Source organism: Asterias rubens (assembly GCF_902459465.1).
Source record: "Asterias rubens chromosome 8 unlocalized genomic scaffold, eAstRub1.3 super_scaffold_89, whole genome shotgun sequence".
Lineage (NCBI taxonomy): Eukaryota > Metazoa > Echinodermata > Asteroidea > Forcipulatida > Asteriidae > Asterias > Asterias rubens.
The window spans coordinates 1392961-1410387 of NW_022985693.1; the positions used below are offsets into that span (position 1 = coordinate 1392961).

General features: G+C 37.5%; 1 protein-coding gene across 1 annotated transcript in view; it reads right to left on the reverse strand.

Moving 5' to 3' along the window:
- Positions 1-3697: 3697 nt before the first annotated feature.
- Positions 3698-17427, reverse strand: part of LOC117305515 (protein diaphanous homolog 2-like) — a 43404-nt gene continuing 29674 nt past the window's right edge. Inside the window, exons 12-25 of the mRNA XM_033790382.1 lie at positions 15465-15569; positions 14370-14783; positions 13734-13845; positions 13515-13622; positions 12823-13019; positions 12280-12366; positions 11868-12020; positions 10908-11037; positions 10215-10339; positions 9062-9226; positions 8083-8218; positions 7405-7515; positions 6371-6632; positions 3698-6332 (exon numbers count right to left, since the gene is read on the reverse strand). Of these exons, the coding sequence (XP_033646273.1) occupies positions 6418-6632; positions 7405-7515; positions 8083-8218; positions 9062-9226; positions 10215-10339; positions 10908-11037; positions 11868-12020; positions 12280-12366; positions 12823-13019; positions 13515-13622; positions 13734-13845; positions 14370-14783; positions 15465-15569 (2058 nt within the window). The 3' untranslated portion in view covers positions 3698-6332; positions 6371-6417. The remainder of the gene's footprint in view (positions 6333-6370; positions 6633-7404; positions 7516-8082; positions 8219-9061; positions 9227-10214; positions 10340-10907; positions 11038-11867; positions 12021-12279; positions 12367-12822; positions 13020-13514; positions 13623-13733; positions 13846-14369; positions 14784-15464; positions 15570-17427) is intronic.

The following is a 17427-nucleotide window of genomic DNA, read 5'->3' on the forward strand; positions in this document are numbered from 1 at the left end:
TATGCCAAACTAGGGTGTAAACATGTCTTCCACGAGGCATTCCTATTCTACATTATCAACTTGAATAAACTACATGATAAAGCTTACCCATAGAGACATTAAATCACATCAAATCATCGTAAGTATATCCACGGTATTGACAAACTTTCAAGCATGGCTGGTGGCCATTTTGAATACCGTCACGCGGCATCAAGCCGTCGGGTACCCAGACCTCTACTGCATGTTTATATGGTGTTAAGCGGTAGTCGGGTACCTCCCGTTTGCTTTGGCTGGTTCCAATCACCAGTGCCTGTCCAAGACCACATGGGTACGCAACTGGCTCCCGCAAGATCTCGCGGAATGATTAGAAATGCGAGAATTGAAGACTGGAATAGTTAAATTGATAAAATAAAAGTAGCCTACCGCTTGTTAGAAATATGAAATAACTTAGCGCAACGATGACAGAACTAAGGTATTTGGGGTTTATTTTTGGTTAATTTCCAACTTACTATTTGTAAGAATAAAAAGTAACTTTAGCCTATTGTTGACATTTCTCACCCAAATGGTCACTTCACCCCCGCGCCCTCCAAAAAAAGAACAATTCAATGTGGTCATTTATAATAATGTTATTGTGTTAGCAAATTGCAAGGCTAAGACACAAGATTTAAGCTAAACTTGCGGAAATATTGACATTAGGCCAAATTTAATAATTTAAAATATCAAACTTTGGCCTGGGCAAATTTTGTTATAAATATCAAAAGGGACAAGCCAAGACTTTGGATCGATTTTTGGTTCCAAAATCACAGCGGTTAGGTTCAAACATTGCAAATATCACAAGGGGGTAAGTCCAGCATTTTCAATTAACGTGCCCTCCAAGAACAATTCAAAGAACAAGCCAAATTTAATAATTTAAAATATCACTCTTTGGCCTTTTTGGGCAATTTTTTTCAATATCAAAAGGGACAAGTCCAGCATTTGGAGCAAATTGTTGTGCTTAATGTAGCAGAAAAATGTGCGTAATTCACCATGATTTCTCAATTAAGCAGAAAATTACCAGGCGCGCATGCACGTTCACAATACATTTGCATTGTTATGTCACTTGTGTGCTTACCGCAAATTACACTTGCTTACGGTAAACAGCTTCATGAAATAGAAATTCTGCTAAGGGACGCTCGGTTAGCACAAAACAGCTGCTTACATGTTTTATGAAATTGGGTCCAGAGCATTGGCCACCATTGGGGATAAACATGCATTCCTGCGAGGCTAAAATTTGCCGCCATCCTGTAACCAAATTCATAAAGGTGTTAAGCAGAAAATACTGCCTGACAAATTTCTTTGCTAAGCAAAAGTTGAGGGGGGCACCAGCCACAATAAGCAAACTTACTGTAATTTTGACTGGTAGCTTACAGACTTTATCAAATTGGACCCGTTGAATTACGCTTTGCCGTAACCACAGAATTCCCTGCTTCGGTTAGTTGTGATTCTTTGCTAACGGTAAGTAGAGCCATGAAACTGGGCCCAGGTTTGAACACAAGCAGGAAATTGTTAAGCAATACACATGTATGTTCTGCATATAAAAAACAGCTCTATGAAATTGGACCATGTGTGCTCTATCCTTATCAAATACACCATTCAACTACTGACCGTTTCCCTTTATTCAATACAAATACTCAATGGAATACAAACATTTGCCAGTACAATATTTTAACAATAGACCCCTTGCATGCACGTTCACACGGCGACTGTGCCACGATCACGATTTTGGTTGGCGAAAGGTTTTTATGTAAACGCTGCATCGCCTAAAATGTGCACTTCACTGAAAAACCCACAGTGACATTACCCGCCAAAAGGATGTATGCAAGATTATTCTGATGACGACGTCAGGTGAATTGGGTCAATTGCTATCCACCTTTTTCGCAAATACACACTTGCGCATTGTGTGGAAGTGTCGTGGCCGAGCGTTTAAGAGCACGGTATTCAAACTCTGGTGTTTCTGATCAGCAGTGTGGGTTCGAATCCCCAGCCATGACACTTGTGTCCTTAAGCAAGACACTTAACCATTGCTTCGTCCTTCAGATGGGACGTAAAACCGTTGGTCCCATGTGTTGTGTAAAGTATGTAAAAGAACCCAGTACACTTTATCGAAAAGAGAAGGGGTTCGCCCCGGTGTTCCTGGCTGTGGCTGCTGTATGCGCCGAAGCACCTCATAAACCCTTATAAGGTGCTAAATAATAGGGTCTCAGTATTTATCACTGCAATAACCTATCTTTCTGAATGTTTGTATATACTCAGCCCCTGAGTACCTAGTTTGGTAGATACGTGCGCTATATAAGACTTTGACATTATTATTATTAACGGTTGAATGAGGTGCATTCTGATCTAGCAAGCGATCAAACTTGATCACTAGCTAGACCAGCATGCACCTCTTTCACACACCTTTGCGTGTGTACTGAGTGTTTGCGATAAGGTCTATTTAAACCCACCCAACAAAGCATTAGCGCCCTCATGGGTGGCGCGTGCATCCTGTGTCTGTGCATGGGCCAATTATCTGCACTAGCTGTGTTAATTTAAAAAGTTAGTGTAGAATGCAGTTAGGTCATAGCTAGTAGCATTGAATTAGACAAATAATACCATCATGTGTTACTATCTTTATTCAAATAAAGTAGCCAGTTATCAGCTTTTGACTCGTATTGTGTGCACATAAAAAGAAAATGCAGAAAACGCTCAAATTAAATACAAATAATGCGATAATGATTAAGTCTATACATGTGTATGATGAGTATGCATGTTGTTAAGACAACTACTTTAAATCATCAATTCAAACTTTTTCATTTATTACAACAGTTGTATGAGTCATTCAAATATTAATAAAACATTTGTATTTGACCATGAAAATGGACCACACAACTAGTTGTACCATATAATAGTGCTCTATCAGACTACATTTTCATAAATTCACATGCTTGTGGAATTCATCATATTATTGTGAAAAATCAATTTACAAATTAATACAAATTTGCACTATGAATTGTCATATTTTGTGAAGTTTTTTAAACTGTATTTCATCGGTGACTTAATTTGTCAATTAATGTTTCATTCATACCTGAATAGGCACCTCATCAAATTAAAGCAGAAGTCCAAGTAATGGTGGTCAATATCCAAGTTACCAATTCTTTAAACTGTATGATCATTGTCAACATACCCTAGTTTAACTTTGAAATTGCATAATCAACAGGAAACGGCAGTGAAAGTATTCACATAAGCATAGTAATCAAAATGTAAATAATTAATTTACTCTAACAACCAAGAACTTTATGAGTTAAAATATATTTTGTTTCTTTCGTGTACAGCTTCATGTACTTTTGGGGTCATTTGGTTCAAGCTATACACCCCCACCCCCACAACAAAATTAAAATAATAACAACCTAAATAAACAGGCCCTTAACAGGTATGGAATTCGCGCAGGCCTTGGAGGCCATTGGCTTCATTGCCCCAGAGCCCAATTTAATAGAGCTGCTTAAGCACAAAATAGAGCTTTAAAAAATTCTGCTAAGCAGATATGAACAGAAAACCAGCCACAGATTGTACAGGTGACATGGTAGTTTGGCTGGTAAGTGTATTCCGATAAGTATAATTTTGTTGTGCTTAGCTACTTTTTTTGTGCTTAAGCAGCTCTATGAAATTAGGCCCTGGTCTTGGACTTTGTGCCCTTCAAAGGTTTCCCATTCACGTTAAGATTTTCCAATGGAAGTGCCCTTCGCACAATGAAAACGGCCTTGCCCTTTCAACATGTTTAAAGATGAATTTCCATGCTTGCCCTATATAATTTTTCAGCACAGGAAGAATCTGCTTGCAATTTATCCAAGCCAAAATATCATGAACAACACAATTTTTATTTTAGCAGTAATACTTGCAAAGATCATAGTGTGCCAAACAGTTTAAGTGACGAGTTACTATCTATTGGAAGATTCATGTGAAAACAAATACAAATTGTTGTTTTTGGTTTTATCATTTCTTAAAAGGAAGCAAACGAATATCCCTTAATGATGGGATACTGCACATGAGGTGCATATCACAAAGTCTTTTCACCACAGAATATTCAGAAAGTTATCACTTTGCATTTATTTTTAAATAAACAAAATTTAGAAAAAAATGTGCTTTAGTCTGCAGTTGCTCTTCAATACTATTAAATCCTGTTTTTGAAGATTCAGTATATCACAAGGCAACTAGGGGCAATTTCTTATGTATATAGAGACTGCATAAATATCTACATAGTTAAACCAGTACATGTGTTTATGGTAAATAACTATCTACAACATCATTTACAGGGTAATTTGTTTTTAACATATGAAAATGTCTCAACTTTGTATCTACAACATAACCAAATCTGTATATTGATATACTTTAAATTATTTTTAGTAACTTCATTTCCCAGAATTATGCTTTCTCTAAATTAATCTTGCCATAAAAACTACTATTGTTAGTCGGTCAGTAATATCACTATATATGCAAATCCTGAAAAATATAGGCTCAATGATGAAAACAAATTATAACATAATATAACAATCTCTATTTGGTTTTTCTCAAAACATGATACCTTATAATGAAGTATAATGGTGTAAGATTGGAATACAGGCGTTTTCTTAAAGGAAGGGTCATACTTTTGTAATGCTCCCAAAAGAAAAGCAAACTTATTAGAAAGATGGTAGTAAGCATCCTGCAAATTAGTTTGTCTTAATGTCTCAGTTGATTGGAAAATATTTAAAATTGGTCAAATATTTGAATCTCCAAACAATTGATGAAAATACTGTTACAGTTTGTTGATGTTTTTGCAACAAGTAGGCCGTGTTCAACCGAAACTTTGACAGGTATCTCAAGTTATTGTATCTTTCTTGATAATTTAAATTTATCAACAGATCTGCACTTTGTTGACACAACCAAAACAATGACCCTACCCTTTAAAGTGTTTCTACCTTAAAACCTAAAGCTGTTTCACATATACAGGGCCAATTTACAGGACATAAAGTCAGGGGAGTTTTTACCCTGCCACAACATGTTCTGTTCACACTCAATGCAATTTTTCCCAGGAAGGATGCATACTCGCTATGCTAACCCCATGGCCACGGTTCCCAAGAATGGGAAACTATTTCCCATGGGAATTTTTTTTCCCCCAGGATATTGCATTGGTTAGCAATTCAAAGTTTAAAATAGAGCAACACAACTTTTATTGGAACTTGGTTGTGTGAAAGCGGCTTAAACTATATTGAATCTTATGACTTGCATTATGATCTTTTTTATCAGTTTTCTGATGAGCCATGATGCTAATTTATCAAACATCCTGTTTATTAATAAAATTTAATCAGGTAACTCCAAATGTAACCAAATATTTAAAGTATGCTATAACATGGGCAGTAATCAATCCATAAATAAAAGCTCACCTTTCTCTAGGTTGACAACAGTGATAAAACGTTCCTACCATTGTTACATTTAACTATTGATATCTAAAGGACAGGAGTGAATGTATCACACCTACAACATTTCTCACAATATATAATGTATTTCAATTTTTAAACCTTTCAAGTTTTGGATTGGAATGGATAAGTTTTTCATTTGAAATGGAATATAATTTCCCTCAACCATGGAGAGGAGTAAATGTAAATAAATTTATCATGTTAAATTAATGAAATAGTGTACCGTTTATTCTATGCGAAACTAGCAAACACTGCCTAAAATATTAGTACAGTTATTCTTGTGAAAGCCCTGACAGTTACAAAGAAAGATAACAACTAAAATTATTTGTCGCTCAGTAATGCCTTTTATAGAAATATGTTTTGAGTATAGAAAAGATGTGGCACTAGAAATGCCTACACACACTTTTTGTCCTTATCATTGATTTGGCACTCTTCCAATTCTCTAAACATCACAAGGCACAAGCAGCAAAGTGTAGTTAGAGTACAAAGAATTGCTTCAAGTTTACTAACTGTTACTACTCCTTATTTCATAGCAGGTCAACTATGCAATATGTACAAAGCTCTAAAAGGTTTTAACAAGCAAGACTAACATAAACGTCATCTCCCCAAAAATTTGTAGAAAAATAGTGACAATTTTTTCCTCAACACAAAGTTCCAGAAGCACCGTGTTTAAACACTAAAGGAAGAAAATGACTGGTACACGTTTATCCAAATTGTATATCTCTGGTCCTCTTCTCTCCAGCTCCTTTTTATTCACACATCTACATTTCTGTCAACTCCTCAGTATGATGGTCATCACAGATTGTTGCCAACTCACTGAAGTCAAACTCTTAGTGCATATTGGAATCGGAGGAATATCAGAACGCTCTGGAGCATCAGTGAAGCTAAGAGCCAATACAAAAATGGTCCAATGACAGTGACTTCATGAAAAGAGCACACATTGCTGGGACACTGAGGTCAGATGGCACTATAAATTTTTCAATCTTTCCATTAAGTCCTCGCCTTCTTTGCCGTCTCCCCATGCCTTCTTTGGCTTCCGCTGTCGATTTCTGTTGTTGGGTACAGCATTCTTGACATTCTGTGCAGTCGGCTCTTCATCATCAATTGCAATCTCTGATGTTGTCAATGAGGGGGGACGACCAACTCTTGATCTTGTTCTTTCTAGTTGTTTTCTTCTTTCAGCTGCAGAGAAATGTAAATGTAATCATTTAGTAAATCTACGCAGGTATAACTCAAAAACAAAGTTAGTAAACAAATCTTATTTAAGCATTTACAGTAACAACCTACAATAATCTGCTGTGTGCGTGTGAGCAGGTATACACCGGGGACCTACCACAAGAGAGGACAATGGAGTCCACGGTTCAGGAAAGGTCCACAGTTGGAAAACGTGTACAAAACCAATGGGAGCTATTGCAAAAAAGATTGAGTGTTAGCAAAAGAGGGACAATAGGAGGTCCACAGTTGCAGGCGCATACAAGTGTGTGTGTGCTTGGTTAGGTATACACATTCAAACCGGGTGAAGGTCCTCAGTTGGAGAGTGTCTACAAAACCAACAGGAGCTGTTGCCAAGCAACAAACAAAAAGGGACAATAGGAGGTCCCTTATTTAAGCCAATTCACCGGTTACTTTACAAAACTAAACAATGCCACCCACAAAGTACCCTTTGTTCAAGTGTATTACCTAAAACACAAGGTACTCTTTGTTCTAGTGTATTGCCTGAAAAACCATCCAGATGTTTTGACAGAAAGACGACAGCTCCCCAGTGCTCTTTACCAATCAAGTTTTCATGGTCATTGTTTCTTAGAGTAATTACCAAAGGTATACCCTCCCTTTAAATTTCGAAATACTCTGTGTCAACCTTTTTTCCGCCCTTCCCATCAACATGGACATTGCAGAATATGACACTTGTTTGATTGCAAGATGATGACCCTGTCTTCTAGATTACATAACCTACCTCCTGCAGGTCTTGGTGTTCTCTTCCTTCCTCCTTTATCACCTCTTGTGAAAGCTGTACCGCTCTGTAGAGCTTCCAAGAGGTTATCCATCACACCAGACTGGTCATCATCTTTTGATAAAACACATTAATAATTATTGCCAAGATTAGAAAGCATATGGGTTTTAATCCATTTCTAATGATTGAATGGAACAGCCTCTCATTTAGGTACCTCAAGATTGCCATTGTGCATGATTGCCATTATGGAATTAGCGGCATTACATGGTGAGGTATCAATGTATATTTGGTTTGCAGTAACACCATGTGTATATTTACTTGCTGTGTAGATTACATTCTTTGAAAACTTGTCTGCTTTAGTCGCGAGAAAACCTACTCGGCGGAAGTAAGGTTATATGGTTACAATTATTTTGAGTAATTGTCAATAGTGTCCAGTGCCTTTAAGATAGCCAAATCTGTGAAAATTTTGACTCAATTGGTCTTAAATGTTGCAAGAAAACAAATTTGAGTGCTTTTAGAAATATATTTGAGTGTGAGATTACCTCTTTCACAAAAAATATGTTACTTCAGAGGGAGCTGTTCCTCACAATGTTTTATACTAACAACAGCTCCCCGTTCCTCATTACCAAGTAAGGTTTCATAATAACAGTTATAGTGTATTAAGACACACTATGAACTAACCTAATTTCATGCCTGCCAGTTGATCCTTCTTCTTCTTCTTAGCCATCTTCTCCTCCTCTGCTTTCAGCTTAGCCTCCCTGGTTTTTCTAGCTTTTTCCTCTGCGTCACGTCTCTTTTGGTTTTCTTTGGCTGATTGCTGTCAACAAAAACAACAACAATTCAGAGAGTTCATAACGTGTGATAGTTGTTTGCTTTGTTTTTCTTTTGAGTGAGTGAGATGCTCCAAATTGGTTCGTTCCATATCATTTTTACACTTACAGAGAGATTCCTTTATCTAAACAATTAATTTAGCCAGCAACATCAAGAAGTGCCCCCAAAAAATCCTTGCAGCCAAACTGTGTTTGAAGTTAAGTTTATTTTGAAGTTACTGGTTCGTGTTTGAAGTTAAGTTTATTTTGAAGTTACTGGTTCGTAGAATGTTTCAAATTTAATCATTGAAATTCAACATATCAGGGAAGAAGAGCCATCTTAAATCATACAAATCTGTTTCAAATTATGTTCATAACATATTTAATTAATGAGCAATTATTTAATACCAGGATTGTCAAACATGGTCTGTGTGTGGTTTGTGAAAATGCAAAATCTGCAGCACTCGTGTTTAGCATTGCCGTTGCAGATACACAAAGTGACAAATAATTGTTGGCACTTTGTGAACACAAAATTCCAGGTTCTTAGGTTTGCCTAAGAATATACAAACCTATAGAATATTTTGGGACATGTAATTTGTTTAATTTTTACAATGGAAACAACCCAAAAAGTCAAGATAAGTTTGCTTACCAATTGTTTTTTTTTTTTTTGCACTTTGCAAGGTTGCTGACATTTAAATTTATTTATTTATTTATTCATTCATTCATTCATTTGGAAAACAGCTGGCTATATTGATGGTGAATGAAAACAAACTTCAGTTTGATCAAAAGAAATACTCATTGCAATTTAATTTAATTTCTTCGCAGCCTAGATGCATATGAGGCATTTTTACCTTGTACTCATCCAAGAATATCTTCAGATCTCCAAAGAAATCCTCAAATGGTCTCTTGTTAATGTCAAAGCAGTAGAATTCTCCAAGATACTGGTATATATCTGTCATCTTGGTGAACATACTCTCCAGGGTCTCACATTGCTCTTTTGCTGTGACCACAAACTCGTACAAAACAAGGGTTAAGGAACTTACTCTATTGTCATTTGTTACTATGAAACAAAGTGTCATTACAACTGATAGAGATGTTAATTAGATGCATTGTGATGTCATTTTAGGGTTTGCTTGTGATCAGTGCTGTAGCCACGGTTGGCGGTGCTGGGTGGGCCTGCCCAGAACAAACAAACAAATTTGCCCAGCACTCTGAGCAAAATGCACTGTGCTGCCAAGCACAGATTTCCCCCAGATTGCACTTGATGGCCCCATAGCTAAACATGAATAATTTTGTGGATTCATTCGCCCATCACTAAAATTGGGCTAGCTACCACACTTGTAATAACTAACCTCTTCATCATAACCAACATGACAACAATACATCTTAACGGACAATCAAATGTCAGTAGAGTTGCATTTTTGTAACACTTGTCACAATGATAAATATACACCACACTACAGACACATTACATTATGCGAAACGCTGTTGGTAAGCGGAGGTTACAGCACATTTCTACGCATCAAAAACAGCTATAGTAGGGCAAACCGTATGCGCATCCAATGAAGCACGCAGCACTCCCGGTTTGATTTCTATAACACACGTACGCAAACGCTAACAAACGCCATGTTGTAGAGCAGGTGTTGAATGGTGACGTCATATTTAATACAGTCTATAGACCATATCGAATATGGCATTACCATAATATTATTATTACCATTCAAACATCTGCCCACAACATGGCGCCTGTGAGCGTGTGCGTGCATGCGCACTCAAAATCAAACCAGTAACGCTGCGTACTGCATGCTTCATTGATGTACGCGCTTCCATGCGAGATAGCCACTTTTATAGCAAAAACGGGGTTATTCAATGCGCTCTATTGTCCAAAAGGCTGCCTCCTTTTGCCTCAGATAGGGCACTATTTGAGAGTGTGACATCATACGTAAGGGGTCCAATTAAAATTAAGCAATGTTTCACTGCTTCAAATAGATAACAAAAGGATATTCCCATGACTTCTTTGAACCTATCGTTGCCTTCTTTGCTTGGTACAAATGATTTGATGTCACTCTCCAGCTGTTTAATCTGCTTCTGCATGTTGCGTAGGTTAGTGCTGACCGTATCTACAGAGACTACAATTACAATGACATTGGATTCAGTTCATGCTAAAGCATTGTAAAGTTTTAAATTACATTTTGGCCAAAAAAGGAGTTGATGATTTAAACTTTAGAAAAAGCATAATGCCAACTTTGCACAGTGACTTTTATAAAATGATTGTTACCGCAAAAAAGGTAAGATTTAGAGAAATACTTTTGTATAAATCTACTCCGTTTGCACCATTTGATATTATGAACTAAGCTAAACTATGAAATGCTAAGTGGATCTAAGACTAATTGAAATGTCACAAAATGCAGATTAATCAAGATTGTCATCCAAATACAATCAGTGACATATGGATTAAACTGTTCAGATCCCATTTCCCGAGTTCAATTGATCTTAACTGTGAATCAATCTTAACTGCTGAGTAAAGTGTGATGTCACAATACAAATCACTATGTTAATCTTGACAACTCCTCTAATGATGAATCTTAGTGCTTTGTGAAATCGAGCCGAGGTGTCTACAATACCAAGTTGATAGTTACAATTTACAAATCAAAGCATCCATAGACACAAGGGAGGACAAGGAGCATCATTTCTTACCTCTGGCCGCCTTCTCCACATGACCAATCTCCTCAACAAACTCTGCTACTTCTGGATATTTTGTTTCAATAGTTTCCGCCAAGAAATTCAAGAAGTTGATTTTGTTGTCTATTGATTTTGTCCCACGAAGCTGAGAAATTAAAATTGGTAGAAAAAAAACCTGTTTGTATTGTCCTCTTTTTAAAATTGCAATAGGTCTTTGTGGTTGGGAAGCAGTTTGCAACAGCTAATTATAACTTCTCTTTTAATATTCACACTAGTCATATAAATCAGTTCAAAATTGATGCAAGTAAAGTCTGGCAATACAATTTATTGTAAATATAGAGACTGCTCCTGGCAATTTAAATAAAACAAACAATTTTAGTAAAGTACCTAAGGTACCTATACTTCAAGAACAAGAAATAAAACAGTGTGACTCAAGTAAACCTTTTTATTTTCACTGGAAATCTTCAACAGTTAAAAATATAAGGTTGGTTTTTATACTTCAAGAGTTTTTGTCTTCTCAAAACTATGACATTGAACAAGAAATAAAACAGTGTGATTCAAGTTCACCTTTATATTTTCACTGGAATCCTTCAACAGTGACAAGCCTTGTATCAGTGTCACTGAGCATCAATGGCTATAATGGCCGAGTACTACTAGCACTTACAATGCTGTGTTTTAGTCTATCAAGGCCTTTGCATGTGTGCACTGCTGGTCATCATCAGCATGACAAATGTGACTTAGTGTATGAGATACACAAGGGTGGAGCCAAGTTGCTGTATTTAGAGTCAGGCTATTATTCATCAGGGGCTCAATTTCATAACACATGACCTTTTGCTGTGACTTTTTTTTTTTTTTTAGGGGAGGGGGGGGGGGGGGGTCAGTGGTTGTTTTTGTTGGGGGTGATTTGGAAAGTCAATTTTTAGCCTCTGCTTGCTGACATTTTTTGTGTTTATTCAAAATGAGAAATGTACTCACTTTTGTTAAGTAATTGAGGTCAAATCCCAAAGACTGTGCATTCCTGGATCCAGCATTCATGTAGTTACCAAACAGTAGTAGTATCTCCAGTAACCTCTTGAACTTCTTACTGTCACGTACTTCCTCACATGCTTTGGTACCCATTACAACAACCTACACCAAACACAGACAAACAAACAAGAAATCCTTAAACCAGAGGTCTCCTTCAGGATTACCAAGTATGAGGCACAAAAGCAACTTTGAAAAATTTTGCGCCTCGAAGCTTCAATGCTTTTTACTTAAATGTCGTATTATTTCCATCACTTCAGAGAAAATAATCTTAAATTTAGAATGTACTTTATAAGTGTTAATTTAAAATGGTATGTTTAACAATTCTGCAAATAAATTTGGACAAGGAAGACAAATTACTCACTGGTTTGATGTCGTTAATACATTCCTGAAACTTCATTTTAAAACTCATAGACTGAAGTCTGGGTATAAGACGTTTGATAGATCCAATCTGGAACCAAGAACCAAAACACAGCATTAACATTTGATGTAGAACATTTTTGGTACCAAATTCATAATAGTAGTCCCAGCCAAGTTTCTATACCTTCCACCCAGGTAGTACTTAAAAAGCAGGACAGTTCTTTTTAGAATTGAGAAGTCTCCCAAACAATCATATAAATCTGCTCCGCAGTAGTAGAATATGGAAGTAAATGGTGTAACTGCAAACCAAATGTATATTAATATCAGGATATTATGTTCCTGGCAAATTTAAATGTGCTCTCCCACAACTCATGCATTACCTATTAAAAATAAATTACACTACCGAACACAAAAAGAAAGACTCAAAAGTGATTTCCTTGTGTGGTACCATACTCCCACCCTCATCAATGTATGTGATTGCAAGTGCCCCTTTCCAATAAGTCAGTATCTGTAATAGACAGTACAGTAAGTTGAAATAGTGACTCACAGTAACACAGAACTGTTCAGCTTCTGCCATGTCATCGTACTCCTCTTTGAGTGCAAAGACACTGTTGATCTGTTCAGGTTCAGGGAGATTGTTTAGCAGTGATTGGATCATACCCTCATTCAGACGATTCTCATCAATCTCAAGGATCCAACGTTTCATATCCACATGGGGAACTCTCAAGGAACCTAGTAGAATTGCTGAAACACACATAGAATATAAACATAGTAAATAAAAGTAGCTTGGCTAGCTGTGAATTTGCATACTGTGTTGTACATAATAAATACAATAAGCTTGGCATACTGTGTTCTACTAATTCATCCATGTTAATTGAGGTGATAGCAGGTACCAACTGCAACTATGGCCACAGCATTCGCAAACAGACACCAACCCTAAGAAATCTATGAAACGATTCAGGTTTACTGAAGTTTCGGGTGAAAAAGTTTCCATAGATCCTTTCTCAAAATAGTTTATCAACAGCTGCAATGCTTTTCACAAAGTAAGTTCTGATGGTCATTCATTTGTTGGAATACTTACCAGCCTATGACCCTGTGAGTTTGAACTTATTGGTTGTACTTCAACATAAACCCATATGCTTTTTAAAAAGCTGAAATGGTGGATACATGCCAAGGTTTCATACATGTAAGACACCCATTCAAATAAGCTGGTTGTTATTCTCTCCAAGTAAGACTCACCCAAGTTCTGTCCCGTCTTGGCGTCTAAGACTTTGAAAGCCTTAGTCTTTTTCTTAGCAGATAGTTTCTTGCCATCACCATCATCTTCACCACCAAGCTTTTTGGCAGCTGGAAAGACAAGCAAATAGTTGATTTTATATTTAAATTAAATACAAACAAGATTTAGAAAATTGAAATGTGATGATTTTTCCCCATATTAATCTCAAAAACATTGTCTACCTGCTTTGGACGCGAAAATTGAAGCCAGTTCCGTAAGTACAGTTTCATCTTCAATCTTCTCTTCATCAACATTTACCCAGAAGGAATCTTTGTTGAGTGTCCTAGGCTGAATCTATATGTACATGTAGGGGAAAAAAAACTATATTTATTTCAATCTTTAAGATAATTTCAAAACTTTTATGTTTCACCCTTAAGTCTCCAAACCCCCTAAAATCGCCGGAGAAGTCTAGCAAGTTGAATGTCGAGTTTTAAACATGCGTTTGAAACAACTAACCAGGCATAAGCCTTTTGGAGATATGGCGGACACAATGCTATGACACTGTTACATGTAGGTTGGGTAAATTTGTCAGTTTACACCCAAACCAAATCGATTTAAAAACAAAAATGAATAAAACACTCAATGAGCGATAAACTCCAAACAGGAAACTAGTTTTATATATTTCTCATCAAATATGACACATTTTAGGCAGAAAAATGTCAATGGATGTTTTCTACTACCATCATCATTAGACCGTGTAAGTTTTATGTAAATCTGTGATCTTCACAATTTGTTTCCAATTCTGTAACGCTCCTTTAAATTGAAGTGAAAATTGTTGACAATATTTGTCGTTTGCTATTAAACAAACACCTACATACCTTGTTCCAATTGGCCCTCTTTAATGGTGTTTGCTGACTGTATTTCTTCTTTGCCCTCATCCCATGAGGAAGAGCTGCTATAGGTGAGGGTGTAGCTGGTCCCTTTCCACCAAACATAGGCACTCCACCTGGTGGTGGTGGGGGACCAGGTGGTCCCATACCGGGTGGTGGTGGTGGCCCACCCATACCAGGTGGTGGCGGGGGTGGTGGTGGACCTCCCATTCCAGGGGGTGGGGGTGGGGGTGGAGGTGGTCCGCCACCCATCCCAGGAGGTGGGGGTGGGGGTGGAGGAGCACCACCTGGGAATGGAGGGGGTGGAGGAGGAGGTGGACCCCCTCCTCCTGGAAGTGGAGGTGCTTGAGGTATTCCACCTGGAGGAACTGATGAGGCAGGAACAATCACACCTGATGCAAGCTGAAAAGAAAGAAATAGTTTCTCAACATTTTTCTCTCCTAATTTGGGGCTGAGCAAAATAAAATTGAAAATAAATTACTGGAGCGTGCTTTTAACAAATTTACTAGATCGAGTTCTGAACCAGCAACCTCCAGACTAACGTGCCAGCGCTCTACCAACTGAGCTACATATCTAGCCCTATGTTGCTGGTCTCGCTATTCTGTCAATATCTTTTTCGGGAGTGCAAGTCAAAATAGAGTTGATGGTGGCGATCTCCTATTTTGTCAATATCTTTGAGCCATTCAGAACCTTATATCAAGTAATAAACCACAAGGGAAACTGATTGGGTGAATTTTATTTCAGGTTGAACGGAACAAATTTACAAGAGCATGACTTGCGTGCCGGCACGTTAATTCGGAGGTCGCAGGTTCAAGCCTCGCTCCAGTCAATTTTTCTTTGTTCCACCCAAAATGAGACTTTCGTAGTAAGTTTTGCCTTAGTTACTTACTTTAATTTTATTTCAAATTGTATACTAAAACTGATTCATTCAAAAACGGTCTCATTGTTCATAAAACTCTGCTATGTTCTTTAAAAGGGAGAGAGGCTATGCATGATTCAATGGCCTAGTATTATTGCAATCGAACAATGGCATAAATAAACTAAACATATGCAAAGACCCAAATGAGAAGTAACAAGTCATACCTTTGTTTCAAGTTCTGCTATTTTCTTCTCATACTCTTCATTCTTCTTGTGCGCCTGGGAGAGTTTAGCTTCTGACTCCTGCCGTGCTGTTAATTCTTGCTCCAACTGAAACGTCAAGTGTAAGAGTTTACAATCAACTGTAATGTGCCAACATAGACAGACGTTTCCTCAACCAAGGTTGGAGTTTTCTCAACTGCTTCCAACAGGGAATACAATGATAAATCATACATTTGTGTATAGTCCAAGCTTAGTTTGCAAACCCCTTTTCCAAATAGATATATTGCAGTCTATAGAATCTTCTACTGACAAATGAGTGTGGGTAGACTGATAATGAATACTTGGGTCAAGATGAAGAATGACTAAGACAGGAAATGAAGACGATCACCAGGGATACCTGAGCCAGCCTGTAGGGGACAATTTACAAGAGACCAGGGGTGACATAAAGTTGTCTGAAGAGAGCAATAAACATACTCTAGGGATCAAGTAAGTCTGCATGGAGTTCATATCGGTGTCTAGAATCTGGGATATTGAGATTTAAGATTATTCGGTACATAGCAGGTGACAAGGATGAAGGAAAAAGGATTAAGACCTTTTAAGAATCATTTCGACATCCCCAACCACAGTGATGTGAATCAATAATTGAAGGATATTTTGTTTTTCTCAATACAGGATCTTGGCTATTAAACAACCATGCTTGGAATTTCCTGAAAAATAATAGTTGCAAATTGCCACGAAGGTATGGCCAAACAGTTTAAATTAAAGTAAAGTTGTTATGAGTTGAGTACTTGCTAAGGGGGACCTTACAACACATAACACAAACATGTTTGCACATTTTAGCCGTGTAAAAACATTGAGCTTCAAGGATAGGGCAATTTGGTCAAGGGACTACTCAAATCTACGTATGAGACATCAGCTTAACAACTTCCAAGGGTAAAAATTGGGCCTGTCTTGTACTGCAAAACAAAACATTAACCACAGTTCAAACAACACCATTTGATTTGTATGGCTATTGCCTTTCAGAGCTTAGCATGTACATGGATACACAGTTATTTTACTAGCACACTTCTCCTTTTTTGGACTACCTATGAACCCAATGTACTCATTCATCCTACTACTAGTTACAATGGTGCAGCTTTAGAAATTATTATTTGCTCAAGCCTACATGTGGTCACAGTGGCCCAACTGAAGGACATGCAATCACAATGTTGTGGGTTCGAATCCAACCAAGCTAACTGCTGATTTCACAATGACTAGAATAAGTATTGTGTGTGTTTATCCCCTTGTGGGATTTTACTGAGTTCCGTTTACAGTAAGATCATTTAAACAAACAAATAAACACCCCAACAAACAAACAACATCTATTGACCCCTTGCACGCCATCACACGCGGCGACTGTCCATGTTCACGATGTTGGTGGGCAATAGGTTTACACCTCGCCTTAAGTGCGCACTTCACTGAAAAGCGCACAGTAACATTGCCCACCAATATGACGCATCAAAGACTATTCTGATGATGACCTCAGGTGAATTGGGTCAATAGGCAATAAACATGGAGTCCCACCACAGACACAGTGCCTCTTAAGACTAAAGGAGATAGTACACTTGCTTTTTTAAATAAAGGACAGCACTTTCACACATGTCCAGAAAGCCTGGAATTTCCAGTGTCCCAATGAAATAAAAAAGGACTTGAAATATTTCCAATTATTTAATGATTCATAAACAGGAGATCTTATATAGTACGCCCACGTGTATGGATAATGGTCAATCCTTCTTCTCCTGGAATTCAACTCACTCTACAGTGAGTAGTAGAATCCCACTGGGTGTGTTTCGATTGTTTGCTTTTATGATCTATCATCACAGGAAACTCTAAATGGCAACTATGAATTTGTCTTTGGAGCCCATGGGCACTAAATCATCAACTATTTAATAGAGTCCAGACGCCTACAATTGGGAAATAAAGTGGG